Genomic DNA, 14,286 nt, shown 5'->3' on the forward strand with positions numbered 1-14,286 from the left:
GAACAAGCAGCTACTTTATTGACAGGGTATAAATAAAGAACATTAATTTCCAAATTGCTTTCCATATACATCAAAATTCATACCAGCACCCCTGAGGTAAGATGTGGTACAGGCTTTTGTTCTTTGGCATAGGAGGAGGTGGGATAAAAGATACTTAAAAATAGTAGCTTCTGGTATTACCTTGTGGTCCCTTGAGATTTCAGAGTGGCCTCACATTTTTTCAAAGCATTGCTTCTTATTTTTGGAGCTGGTGGGTACTAAAGGCATTCAGACTGTTTGAAAGCAATCCAATTTTATGTGAAAGAACCTGGGACTTCGGATCAAATCTGATTGAGGATTTGTGGATTTGGCAACATCTAGCAGGTTTTTATTTGTTTTAGAAGTGTAATTCAGGATGCTGTGTTACACCAGACCATACAGGAAGAGTGAAGCCTCTGAAGAGATTCCCCTGGAGAGCCGAGGACTGCCTCAAGCTAGATTAATTAAAATGTTCAAGGCAGGGGTTTATTTTGGAATGGTCTCAGGACCAGCCTCAGGAACTTGAATTGGTTTAGATAGTAGGAATGGTCCCGGAAAGGAATTCTTATTTTCCTATGTCCCTGCAACTCCAATAAAACTGAGCAGGGATGGCTCTTTTCAACTGAGTTGTCACTCAACTACTCTGGTAATTCAAAGGTAACTCTTACCTGGGAAGTGGGAGTTCAAACCTGCCTCTGCAATTTGCCAAAGAAATGCACAACCAAAGGATTATAAATTGACATGTTCCATTCTTGTGTTAAAGGCATTGTGTTAACATGTGGAGACTCACAGAGGGGAAACCATAAGGTCATCATCATGGCGAGTGGTTGGTGCAAGCATATATTGTGAAGAAAGGGCATTGGGTACCTTCCCTTCCCACCCTGTGGCAATTTAATAGCCCTGTGAACCGAGCCTAGCATTTGGGAGCTCAGGCTTCATTGTGAGAATTCAGAAAAAAAGCAGACTAGAGTAGACCTTGGTAACCGCAGAATGGGTGTGTAGAGTATCTTTGAAACCCAGGAAAAGAGTGAATTTTTAATTTGGGTGCTTTATGGATTAAGCAGGAGATGAGCAGACGCTTTTTTCAGGAGAAGGAATAATGATTTTTTAGATTTGGGGATTTCAGTTGTGCCTAATTCCAGCATAAATTCTTCATGTGATTATTCTGCTGAAAATGTGAGTCACTGCTCTTAATCACTAAATTGCCTTCTGGATTTTGGATAACAATACATCAGTTTAAGCCTTCATGCATAAATGCAATTGCTCTCAAATTGCCTGAATGAAACGAAGTAAAATAATCTTCTAATGACACATAGTGATTTAGGTTTTCTGGACTGTTTCTCTTGGTCAGAATTTTAATATCTTTTAAATGTATTCATAGGTAAAAACATCAGAGTTTTATCGATACTCCCGGCAGCTGCGACATGAGGTTGACCAAGCCATGAATTACTTTCATAGCGTTCACCAACAGCCTTTGATGGAAATGAAATCGAACAAAATTCGTTCTGCCAAACCCCAGACTGCAGTATTTAGAGGAATGATAGGACACAGTATGGTAAACAGTAAAATTCTTCTCTTGCACAAACCGAGGGTCTGGTGGGAACTAGAGGGTCCTCAAGTACCTTTACGACCAGACTGCCTTGCCATTGTAAATAACTTTGTGTTCTTATTAGGTGGGGAAGAACTGGGGCCAGATGGTGAGTTTCATGCTTCATCCAAAGTGTTTAGATATGACCCAAGACAGAACACTTGGTTACGAATGGCAGACATGTCTGTGCCACGTTCTGAGTTTGCTGTTGGAGTGATTGGGAGGTATGTTTATGCAGTGGCTGGGAGAACCAGGGATGAAACATTTTACTCAACTGAACGGTATGATATTACTGAAGATAAATGGGAATTTGTGGATCCCTATCCAGTCAATAAATACGGACATGAAGGGACTGTGCTTGGTAACAAGTTGTATATCACTGGTGGAATTACATCATCTTCAACTTCTAAGCAAGTGTGTGTATTTGATCCCAGTAAAGAAGGGACAGTAGAGCAGCGAACAAGGAGAACTCAAGTGGTCACTAACTGTTGGGAGAACAAATGCAAAATGAATTATGCAAGATGCTTTCACAAAATGATTTCTTATAATGGTAAGCTTTATGTCTTTGGTGGTGTCTGTGTGATCCTGAGAGCCTCCTTTGAATCTCAAGGATGTCCATCCACAGAGGTTTATGACCCTGATACTGATCAATGGACTATATTGGCTTCTATGCCAATAGGTAGGAGTGGTCATGGTGTAGCTGTTCTGGACAAACAGATAATGGTTCTTGGAGGCCTTTGTTACAATGGTCATTACAGTGATTCGATTCTCACCTTTGATCCAGAGGAAAACAAATGGAAAGAAGATGAATATCCAAGGATGCCATGCAAGCTGGATGGTTTACAAGTGTGCAGCCTGCACTTTCCTGAGTATGTTTTGGAGCATGTCAGACGGTGCAGCTAAAATAGAATGAACAACCCAATGAAATGCTAAAGCGCTATACTAATTTGTTAAAAAAAAATACAAACCAGCTGAATTCCCTCAGAGACATTTCCTTGTGTATATGAAAAACTGTTAATGCTCAAGAGAAACAGGATGTACAGGGAGTGTACTTACCAAGTTTATTAGAAAAGGAGATAGTTGGTCTGACCTTGTAAAAGCTTTGTTGGTTTTTTTTTAAACAAATGTAATTGTAAGTATGAGAAAAAATATATTTTTGAGTCTGTTTATTGTTTTGGTAACGTTTTATGTCCACAATGTGTTCTTTTTCTTTTAATGGCCATTATACCACTATGCTTTTGAAATAAGTTGAGTTTGACAAAATATTTGTGAAAGGACGAGAAGAAAGATGTTATTTTTATTTTTTATTGAATATCAAAATACACCTCATCATCTGTACTAGGGTACAACCAAGTATAAAGTAACAAAACCAAACCATTTCTGTATTTTATGTTGTCTTTTAGGTGCTTTTCCCATTAACTGCAAAGTAGTCTCAAATCTTCTAGGTGGTTTTTTTCCCCCTTAATTACTTTGGAGAATTTTAACCCCTTTGCATGACCTTTTTCCTGGTTTTGTATAGTTGTACCAGTGAGTCTGCCAAAATTCAAATGACACATTTTCTACTCAATTGAAAACAAAGCATTTTTATATTCAAAACACTGTTTCTATGCTGCCTTCTATTGTCTGTGTTGTGTTTGTTGGTGAGTAAAAAAATGTATACACATGTGCATACACTGTAAAAACTGTATATAAATGCATCTTTTTATGTGCAGTTACAATATTATATTTTAACTAGTGCACAGACTCAGCCATATCTGTTGAATTTAAGGTATTCCTTAATGAGCTAAATAATTCAAAGTTCTTAAATGAAACCAGAGGCCTCATTTGGTATCAAAGTATCTTATCTTTAGTATATACTGATTGATTCAGTAACCTTAAACTCTTTATATTGTTGCTACATAATGAACTGTTGATTTTTTGTTATTTTATAAATTATTTTTTAAAAAGTAAACTCATTTTACTTGAGTTTCTTTTTGGTTTCAATGTGCTGCCCAGTTTTCTTTTTTCATTAAAATGAAAAATGTCAATAAGCAAATGCTCAGCACTGCTAAAACCCACAGTTATTTTTGGAACTGGATACTGGATATACTACAGAATATTGGCAGTACTTTGCTTATACTAACACTTCAATATGATTCATATTGAAGTAGTATAATTTTTATTATTATTATTATTTAATTATTAACTGTTAAGAACTACTGTGTTTTGAAAATGTGATTGATTTTAGTATAATTTCTGTTTCTTTTATAAAAACCTACACTACTATGGCTACTGACCTTGGAGTGCCTGAATAGAGATGGGTGGTCCAAGAGGGCTTTGAATATTCCATTGTGTTAACTTGCAGGTATAACTGACAGTAGATTGGTAAGAATTATCTGCCAAGACATAAATAATAACAGTAATTGCATTTTTATTTTCTTTATGGATGTGAAATTAGCCACTTCTAGAACCTAAAGGAGAGATCTGGGGAAGCTGAAGGCTCACATATAGTTCAGATGCTGAAACATGCTGCTGCATATTTTGTAAAATCTTATGCTGCTGTGTATCGTTTTAAGCAATAGACTTTACTTTATATGCAGCAATGCTAAACCACTTTATTCAGCATCTTCCAGTCAGAAATCACTGTAGAAAAGGAATGTACAGTACTCAGGGAGTTCAAAAGAATGCACTTACAGAGGGACCAAAATCACCCTAAATTTTCCATGTTAAGAATAACACCTACTTGTGTAAATGAAGTTTGAAATAATTGGAGTTAAAACAATGTGTAAAGCTCCTCATATTGTATTCTGATATCTTTGTAGGAATTGTGTTCTGGGTTGAAATGTGAATATTTGGAGCTATGTGGCAAGTCAGCAGATTTTTAGGTTTATTGTTAACAGTGATCTATTAATCGAGAATTTTCACATGATTTAAAAGAAATAGAGAATGTTTGCCATCATAGCTGTAGTGATTATTTATTTACACCAGAATGGACTGGACCAAATACTGATATTCAGCCTTCTGATGCAGACTAGTTTGCAGCTAAATTTGTCTTTTTAAATAATAATTCAGTTTACTGAATTAGAATTCTAATTTACTTTCTTGATATCTTAAAGCAAATGTGGCTTACACTAAAACCTCAGTTTCACTGTGAGACTTGTGTGTACATCACCCTACATGGGGAGAGATAAACTGACTCTGGTAGGTGCTGGCTGTGTGCTGACAGTACATAGTTCATGGAATACTGGGGCACAAGACAAAAAAAAAATCGAGGGTTTTTTGGTTTTTTAATTTTTAAAAATTACTCTCTTTGTCACCAGCTCATTTCTCAATAAGTTACTGGGGCAGCAAAAACTTAGGCTGCATGAGCAGGCTGTCATGGGCAGGTTACATAGAGTAGAGTCCTTCACTTGATGTGGGGCCAGTGCCAGTGTGGGGAGCTGCTGTGGCTCTGGATATGTGCTGTGCAGGAGTCAGGTGTCTTAAAGAGACGTGGATGAGACTTTATTAAAAGTAATGGTAAGGATAGGGGTGGCTCAAGTTACATTTTTGAGTCTGCATTTAAGCACCTTCTGAAGTTCTGTGTGCTCAGCAACTGCCACTAAAGTCATTGGTGAGTGCTGACACTTGAAAAATGAAGAACTACACCAGTGTTGGTGCTCTGCTTTTAAACTCACATTTATCTTCAGGTGCCCAGTTCTGAAGATCTTGTTCAGGATTGTAGTAGTAATTGTTCTATGAAATTCTAATTGAACTGTTGGTTTCAGCATCCCTGAAGTTGTGTCTCCATCATTGAGAGGCTGGCTGTAACCTTTCCAGCATCAGGGATGATGGAATTTGCTTGGGATTAGAATGTTGGGGATATGTGAGAATGTTTTGTCAATTTACATTTCTACCGTGCTTTTATTGTTTCAGACCTGAAATATAAAAATTAGCTTCTGTTCTCTTTTATACTGCAATGGAACTTTTAAGGCAGTTACTTTTGTTACTTTATATATTAGAGGAATTTTTTTAAATTGAAATTTTTTTTATGTTTGCTCTTAGTATTTAGCTCCAGATGATTTAGTACTTAAATAGAAACAAACCTAAGATGGCTAATGAGAATTGCCTGTTGCTTTCAAATTTTGAACATTATGGTCAGATTAAGCTGGCTTTAAAAAAAATATTTAAATGCTTGTCATTAGTCAAGGAAAGGTAAGTTATAATCTTTCGTTATTAGGTTTGGGGAGGTTCTCCTATTCCCATCCCATAATGGAATACCAGCAAATCTAATGTCACCCACATTTAAAATTCAACATATGACCTGCTTTTAGAAGCAAATACACTTGCTTTTTTAAAAAAGGTGGACATAGTGAGTTACAGTCTAGGGGTTTTTTTTCACATCTATAGAAAAAAAATTATCAGCTTTATTTCTTAATTTAGCAACCAACTTCAGGAGGAAATTTTCTTTTCAAACGAGACAATGGACAAAAAGCACAGTGCTCCTGTAAAGGGACCGGATACTGCCAGTTCCCATTTCACATGCTTCTATGTCTGTTTTTAGGGGCCAGATTTTTTTTTTTAATAAGTACTGCATAAAGAAAAAATAGCTCATTTTCCGCTACGAAATGTTGTTAGTTTCACTGTGGGAGGTATCAGCTGGCAAAAAAAAAACTTAAGAATTTTTTTTCTCCATTAATTCAGTTGGAAGAAGACAGTCCTTGGTTTTACAAAGGTGCAGTTGCTTCAGAAAGCACTGCTAGCAAGGGACAGCATATGAGCTACCTGGCAACCTGCTTTTATGTTACTTTCTTTTGAAAAACGTGGATGCCCTACTTTCTGCAGTATGACAGCAGTCCTGTTAGAACTAGCTCCGAGGGTTTGACTTAATATTTCCCTGGTTTCTGAGATTTGCAGCTATTTCTTCTTGAGGCCTTCCTGCCTTAGAAACCCAAGTGCTGCATTTCCTCATGCTGATAATATGGTAACTACTTGTGTCAGGGATGAAGCTTCACTTGACACTCAGAAAGCAAAGATAAAATTCAGCAGGTCCAAATTCAAACTTATTTCAAAAACCCCATTGCTTAACTCATTATGGCCATTCTTTAGCAAAGGGAGGGTAAGCATTGTGGGGACACACTAACAGTTCTTTAAAAATAGGCTTCTAGTTTGTGTCAGCCTGCATATGTCAAAGTCTTTAGAAGCAGTCACATTTGTAGAGGTGACTTTTTAATATATTTTTTTTCTTAAGAAAAAAAATTAATTGGGCCCCAGATTCTTTTAACACTTCAGATGTGTACTTCACATATGTGAATAGCCCAATACAAAGAAAACTGTAAGGTACTTAGAAAAGAAGACATCAAAGCGCAAGTGTTACTAAGCCTGTGCTTAAGGGTTTATAGGGTTGGGGCCATCAAAGAAAACACCCCTCCTGCTCTCCTTCTGCTAATAAAAATATATATAGGTGGTGAAGTTACTTGAAAATGCATCTGTCACACGTGGCAGGGTTTATTGAAGGAGAGTGGGAAAGAACATAACTGGAAAACGTGTCATCTATTTAAACAGAGCTTGCTGGTGTCCTGTAGCTAACATTCTGAGATTTTCATGTTTGTTAAACAACTTGAAGCTGCTTAAAATAATACTAATGACTACTTTTGCATCTGTATTCTATTTTTGAAAGTTGGTGAGTAACTTGAAAATTTCCATTTGTGTGGGTAAACTTTATAAAACCTGGTTGTATGTGGCAAGTGGCAGAAAAACTGATTTCTTTTGAGCACAGCTTTCCTGTATGTCTCTGTACTAATTTTTTTACGCTCCTCTAAGTTCAATTAATGTTTATATAATCTTTTAAAAATAGCTTTCAAAAATCAATTTCAAATACCTTTGGATTAATATTAAGTTGGTAACTAGGGGAAAGTAATTTCTATTTGCAGATAGTTTTTATTTATGGCTCTGGTAGAAAAACTTACTGTAAGTCTAGGAAATGCAGTGTTCTGTAAGACTAAAGTTAGCTATATTTAGGGTGCTTTTATTACCTCAGTGGGACCCACGTAACTTTTATGTCAGTTCTGGAGCAGGTGAAGGGAAGAGTGAACTATGTTTTTATTTTAAATATTTTTCCCTATATATTGTTATTTTTGTAGATCTTTTTAAAATAAATTATTATATGCTGGAGATTGCAATTCCACTATAATATTCCACAATTCCAGTGTACAATATCAGATTGTTTGTATTGAAAAGAATGTATTTGATAAATTAACAGGAAAAGTTATTTTCAAACTGTACTGTGTTTGTGTCTAGCTATTGGAAATACTTTTCCTATAGAAAATTAAAATTATATGTATATGACTTCATATATACATTTGGATTAACTGTCTAATGATTACCCTAGGGCTGCTGAAAACTTCTCTAAATAATTTAAGATTTGCCTCTTTTTAACTGTTTTAAAGCATTTTTTCATGTCTTTTTTTTTTGGCAGAAAGTAATTTTCCTTTGCTATGGATACAGTATGCTCAGACTTGCATATGTGCTCTGTTTGGGTTTCAAGCTGAAAAAAATGTATAAAATGTGTATAAAGAAAAGTGTAAATAAAATATTTTTAATCTTTAAACACTCTTGTGTAAACTTTGTAATAGTCAAAAGTGTAGTGGACCTGGTTTACTTTCTCCAGGATTTCAGAGATTACTCAGTTAAACAGCTGTTGAAAACTGTGGTGTTGCAATGTTTCTGAAAGATTTTGTTAGTTATCCCATAAAGTTGGATGTGCTTGTATAAGTAATATCAAGCTCTTCTCTTCAGCTGTATTTTACAGTCTTCTCAATTTTAATTGTGGTAGTGTGTTTATCTGTTTACTCTGCATTTCAAGCTTGAATGAATGTTTGGAGTTGACTTGGTTGTTACATTTTCCCCCAGTGTGAAGGCATGAATTTAAACTGCCAGTACTGAACACCAAAGGCAGCCCTTGGTGTTGGTCTGCAGCCAGGAGAGACCATTCCCTGCTCTCACACGGAATTGAGGGCTCCTAGACAATGTGTGTTCATCACATGTTTGGACTTCAAAGTGCCAGAAGGCCAAGTTAGATTTCTCAACATTTCCTGTAACAGGAAGGAGAAACTTCATTTCAGGATTAAAGTGTCAGATCAGCATTCAATACAAGGGAGAAGGTAGCAGGGTGGGAGGGCTGGTAAAACAGGTTATAATTTATTTTCTCAAGCAGTCCAATGAAAACCTTACTTGTCAGTCTGTTGCCACACTTCCCTTCTCTGTCACTATTTTGCCAACTCTCTCTCAGATCAAAGCCCCTGGTTTAAAAATCTGCCGTCAAGAAGTCTTGAAAATAACTTTGGTGTCTTTATTTTTTTTTTTCAATATTGAGTTCTAAAATAGCATTTTAATTTTATTTTAATAATTCAAATTACTTTAAACTTTATTTGCATAAAGTAACTTCCTCCATCCCCCACCTCCTTCCTCTCCTTTTTTAGTAACTTTTCTTCGTCTCATACAATGTTCTATTTAATGGGATAATGCTGTGGATGAATTAATGGGAGGAAGGGCCACTTTTAATTGTGATGTGTCCCCATTTTGAGTTCAAAAGGAGACCAAATGCATTAAACTGATACAGTGGAAGAGAAGATGACAACAATCTCTTCACACTGTAAGTGTTACTTACATTTCTGTGTGTTCGCCTTTTTAATTTCCCTTCTCAGTGTGCCAAGTTGAATTTTTGGCAATACCTTTTTTCCAGGATGTCACACTGGCCAACTTGAGTTACTTGTTAGCATCTCTGTAGTTGATCAAGCATCTCCAACAAAGTTTCCATTGTTTCACTAAGAGCTCTCACATTTTAACTGATTCATACCAAATTCTTCACTTTTTTTTTAATATGTGGCCTTATTTTTTGGCAATAGTTAGTAAGCTGTGTTCACTTGTTTTTTATGATATGAAATCAATGTTATTTTGGTAAAAGGGTTTATTTGGTGAATGCCTTCCATATTCTTTGCTATAAATTATCCTTGTTGACATAAAATTCTTAATTTAAACAGATGTTCCTCATTTGTTATAGACTGGGGGTTTGGGGTTCTAATTTTTGTATTTGGGGGGATTTTTTGTTTGTTTCTTTATTTTTTTAATCCATTAGTTTCATAATACAGAAAGGCAAAGTGTCTTTGGTCATGGCAGATTCTGTATCAGTTCTGTACCTTTTGAGTTCATAACATACTTGTGGATATGTTCCCCCATCCAGCCTTAAGCCTGTCAAATCTTGCTGATGGTTCCATGTCATCCTTTAACTGAAGTACCTCCTTGTCCAAGGCAACTTTCTTGGCATGTGCAAAAACTTTGTTCAAGGGAGAGGGTAAGGAATATGTGTAAAGGCAATTTCAATTTCTTGTTTTCATTAACACCCTCCACTTCTACATTCAGTTCTGTAGCTGTGCTGACAGGTGTTTTAGGCAATGTTTGTAGGTAAAAATAAACCTCATTGTGATGTCTGTTTAAGCATGCAATAACTGGTCACTCATCTATCCATTGGAAAGTCATCTATCCACTGGAATTAATACCAACATTAAGCATCATATGCTGAGCACCAAACACTCTAGATTGATGGTATGTGGTAGTTAAACTAAAAACATACTCTTCTTTGCTGTGTATCTGATGTCTGTCAGATGTGTCCTGGTGGTGTCACCTCTGGTAGCATTTCTCCTGTATTACAAATAAATGTTGTTCAATAACTGGTGCTGAATAAAACATTTGTTTTCTAATGAGATAGAAGGCTTTAATGGTTAACCCTTTTATGGCACTATTTAATTTTACCAGACAGCTATGTCTGTCTTTGGTTTAAACTGCCAGCCTCCATTCCCACAGCCATTTCAATATGTCCTCAGGCATGTTCTGGACATGAATTTGTTTGGAGTTTTTTTTGTCATGTGATTCATCTCACAAGTTTGAGTTACACCATGTAATTATTTTTTCTATGTGAGAATCTTTTCTTTCCTGTGGTGAACTGTGCATGTTATAGGTCTGTTTATATGTACTTGAGTGCTATTGATGAGACTTTCTGACTTTACCATCCTTTCTTTGTCAAAGGAATTGCATAATGCCAACTGAAACCAAGTGTTTCCTCTGTGTTTAAGTTCTGTCATTTCTAGGTAAAAATTCTAAGTTCATCAGTGTATTCCTCTCATGTTCACCTTCCCAGATTGCTGATGTCATACAAAATGTATGGGACAGAGCTTCTGGTCAGCTTCAGTGTCAGCTTCTGCTGACACTGGTGTTGATGCAAGGCATGTCTTAAGTACTTCCCCTATGTTGGTATAGTGATGACCTTTATTTTCACTCCTGGGAAGCAAGGAATTGCTCTGCAATCATCCTCCACCTCTCTGAAAGCCCTCTTGGCAAATTTATGCCCAGGAAAGACTCCTAGTTACTTAGGTGGGTGTGGCTGGCTGAGGATGTTCCATAGGATTTGCCTTGTGTCACATATGCTCTCACTTCTTCCTCTGACTTTTACAGGTAGTTCTGCAAAGATTTTTTCATCTGACACAGGAGGCAACTTGATACCAAGAACTTAACTTACTATAATGAAATCCAAGATACCAAAGTTTCAGAAGACATTTCAGAGGGGAAAAAGCTTTTTAAAAAATGTGTATATTTCTTCTCATCCTGATTTGGGGTTCATTTATTGTAATCAGGAAGTTACTGCCAAGTAATAACTTTTCCTAATCTTTCTCCTAACAGATTATCCAAGGCAATGAAAAGCATTATGCAGTCAGAAGGGAAAAAAAAAAGTGATGATAATTAACTGAACTGTAGCTTTTAGTTGAATGACCTTTCATGGTCTTAAACTTGGGAACAGATCCAATTAACAACCTTCTTGGAAGTGTTTGAACTGTTTTCTGAAATAGATGGATTTTGGCTTAGCACTATTCTCTGAAAACAAGGGGGGTGAGACTGACCTCTACATAAGTTAAATAAACTGAATACCTCAGCCAAGGAAATCTTGGGACAAAATTAGCACCCAAATAATAACCAACTGTACTCTGCAGAAGTTATGATCCTTACAAAGTGATCACAGTTTCTCAATTTTAGTTTTGTCATAGCTTTGCCGTTCAGAGATTTTTATTTTTCCCATGCTAAAAATTAATTACAAGAATGTACATTTTGCTAAACTTGTTAAACCAGTGTGGGAAGCCACAGAGATCTGCTCTCAGATCTGCAGCCTTGTTCAAAGCAGGGCAGAACACATTAAAGTGACTGGAAAGGTTAGCAATTTTCCAGTACTTTAACTTTTGATGATTTATGCATTTGCTATGGATGGAAATCATTCTCTATCCTCCAGAGATAATGACTGTAACCAGGCATAAAATTTACCTGCTTCATATTCCCATTTTCTGTAACAATGGATTAATCCCTCAGGCTTTTCAATTCCTGAAATTGCCACTCTTGATGTTCAGCAAAGTTGCTCCTATTTATAACACCCAATTTCTGGGCCCATATAATACCCTACATTGTTACATGCAGACAGGACTAAACCTTTTGGTCATACTTGAGAAATGTGACATTTTTCGCATCTACACAAGAGCCAAAGCAAGCTAAGGCATTGTTTTTCAGGCGTGCCAGTACCACATTGTACTAATTTATGAGCCTGAGGAGGTAGTTTCAAATGCTGTGCTCGATGGAAGCAGTTAAAAGTAAAGACTGTCAGGCTGTGCCCCCTCAGTTCCTACACCATGAGCTGCAGCTATGCCAGCCATAGCCCTTCTCCAGAGGGAGTGGTCGGTCAGCATCAATGACCCCAAAGAGGTTATTTTACTTCCAGAAGGAAAATGTGTTTTTAATTGAAAATTATTTGGTAGACCTAGAAACTGTCATGTAGGTAAATAGTATACTATGTTTAATATGCATGTGTATTTATGAAGATATGTAAATTAATACATTTATAGGCAAATGAGGTAAAGCTATTCACATCAGCTTGCTAAGAAATTTAGGATTACTGTGAAAATAATTCTTTAAGGTAAAAAGAATTCATGCACAAAAATATAGACTGGCAACACATGAAAGACATTTCACCTTTTAGCCTCAGCTGATTTCTAAAATGTATTCTGTTCAACTGAAATCTGAGGTGCATTTGTTTTGAAAGGAGCTGGGCTTTGTTGTGATGGGTGCTTAAGGGTATCAAATAGGTGTTTGTGTTCTCACTGCTACTGGTAGCCTGTATCTGTTCTTTACTAGGCAATTCACATGTCTCTGTTGGTGGTATCAACAACGTGTTGATAGAATGAGAGAAGAATGATTCATTGCAGCTGGAAGGAGTGATTGAAAAACGTGGTACCAGAGCTACTGGTGGCTGCAGCGAGAAGCCAAGAATTTGAGTTGGGAAGGAATGTTTGGGTTTTTGACCATGGTAATATTAAAAATGAAATAAATGCAGTTGGATTACACTGGGGTTTTTTAATATTATATATGTCTCTTTTCTACCTGTCCCTTGTCTTAGATCATAGGATCTTTATTTGGAAAGTACTGATTGTATTTTGGATGCTGTCAAAATGTGGCAAAGCTCGTGAGACAACAGGTGCTGAAATTCAAGTCCTGGTTTACCCCAGATGTGAATGCAGTAAAGACTTTGCTGCAGTTAAAGGTAGGTCAGTGGGAAAGCACAAATAGCTCTGCAGTGGCATCTGTTCTTAACACTCAATTTACTTTCTGCATGTGTGACTTCAGACCTTGTAGCTGCCAATAAAGTGCCTCTAACAAACGTTGAAAAACAACGAACCTTAAGTATGAAAAGAAAAAGCACAAGGTAAGTTTCACTCTAAATAAGACAGTATCATTAAATATAAAAATCTGTTGAATTTTGTTTTGGTTTGTTTTTTTTTAATTAGGAAGTGAATAAGTAGAAAGGATGAAGGAGTATTCCTGTGGATATGCAAACTACTTACCCTTCACAAAGGCACCTTGAAAGGCCCATCATCGTGCACCCCTATAAAAGCCAGTTCAATTAGCTGCTTAACAAATACGTGCTAAAAGTGACAGGAACCTGAGAAATGGATCGTGTGCTTTGGAGACTCACCTAGCAAAGCTGTGCTCTGACATGACCCTCCGACTGTGCTCTGACTGGAGCATTGAGCGCGCCAGGCTCACAGCATTGGGTGAAGCTGCTTAACAACTGAAGGCTGAGCTTACTGGAGCCCTTGTGGTTGTGCATTTTCTATTAAATACATATTTTCAAAAGAACTTGAAGAGAGATCTGCCAAACAGCATTCTTTCCTCTTACAACACAACACAAACAAAAAGCTGTAAGAGGCAGAATAACACTTTATTTTATAAAGACATCAAAACCCAATTCTAAACATGCCAGAAAAACTGTCGTGACAAGTCATGGTATTTTAAAAAATCATTTGTTTTAATGAAAAAGGTACATGGAAAAACATAGGGGGTGTTGGTTTTGGTTTGTTTGTTTTAATATAAAAGATGATTTATCATGAAGGAGGACATCAAAATAAACCAGCCTTTCAGAATTAAAATGTTTTCCAATGATCAGTGGGAGTAGGTAACTTCATTGGTATTTGATGGGCAAATATTACACACTCAAATTTTAACATTAATGTGTAACAAAAGCTTTTTTTCCCTATTGTTATAAATCTATGGCAAAGAATAGTAATTGTATTGCTAGTAAAGGACTGATCATATTTTCCTGACCAAAAAAAACTTGTAAACAAGCAATC

At 36.4% G+C, this 14,286-nt stretch overlaps 1 protein-coding gene and 1 long non-coding RNA gene across 7 annotated transcripts in view; both read left to right on the plus strand.

Annotated features, from left to right (window-relative positions):
* KLHL15 (kelch like family member 15) overlaps positions 1–8,174 on the plus strand; it is a 29,008-nt gene extending 20,834 nt beyond the window's left edge. For all 6 annotated transcript variants that reach the window (XM_085050416.1, XM_085050405.1, XM_085050396.1 and 3 more), the window contains one exon: positions 1,400–8,174. In XM_085050416.1, the coding sequence (XP_084906542.1) occupies positions 1,400–2,509 (1,110 nt within the window). In that variant the 3' untranslated portion in view covers positions 2,510–8,174. The remainder of the gene's footprint in view (positions 1–1,399) is intronic.
* Positions 8,175–12,361: 4,187 nt separating this feature from the next.
* On the plus strand, positions 12,362–13,413 carry LOC146444213 (uncharacterized). Its single transcript, XR_014849702.1, has 2 exons — positions 12,362–12,965; positions 13,056–13,413. It is a non-coding gene; the product is annotated as an uncharacterized LOC146444213 (long non-coding RNA).
* Positions 13,414–14,286: the final 873 nt, after the last annotated feature.

Source organism: Lichenostomus cassidix, chromosome 1, assembly GCF_008360975.1.
Source record: "Lichenostomus cassidix isolate B80296 chromosome 1, HeHo_3.0, whole genome shotgun sequence".
In the NCBI taxonomy this organism is placed as follows: domain Eukaryota; kingdom Metazoa; phylum Chordata; class Aves; order Passeriformes; family Meliphagidae; genus Lichenostomus; species Lichenostomus cassidix.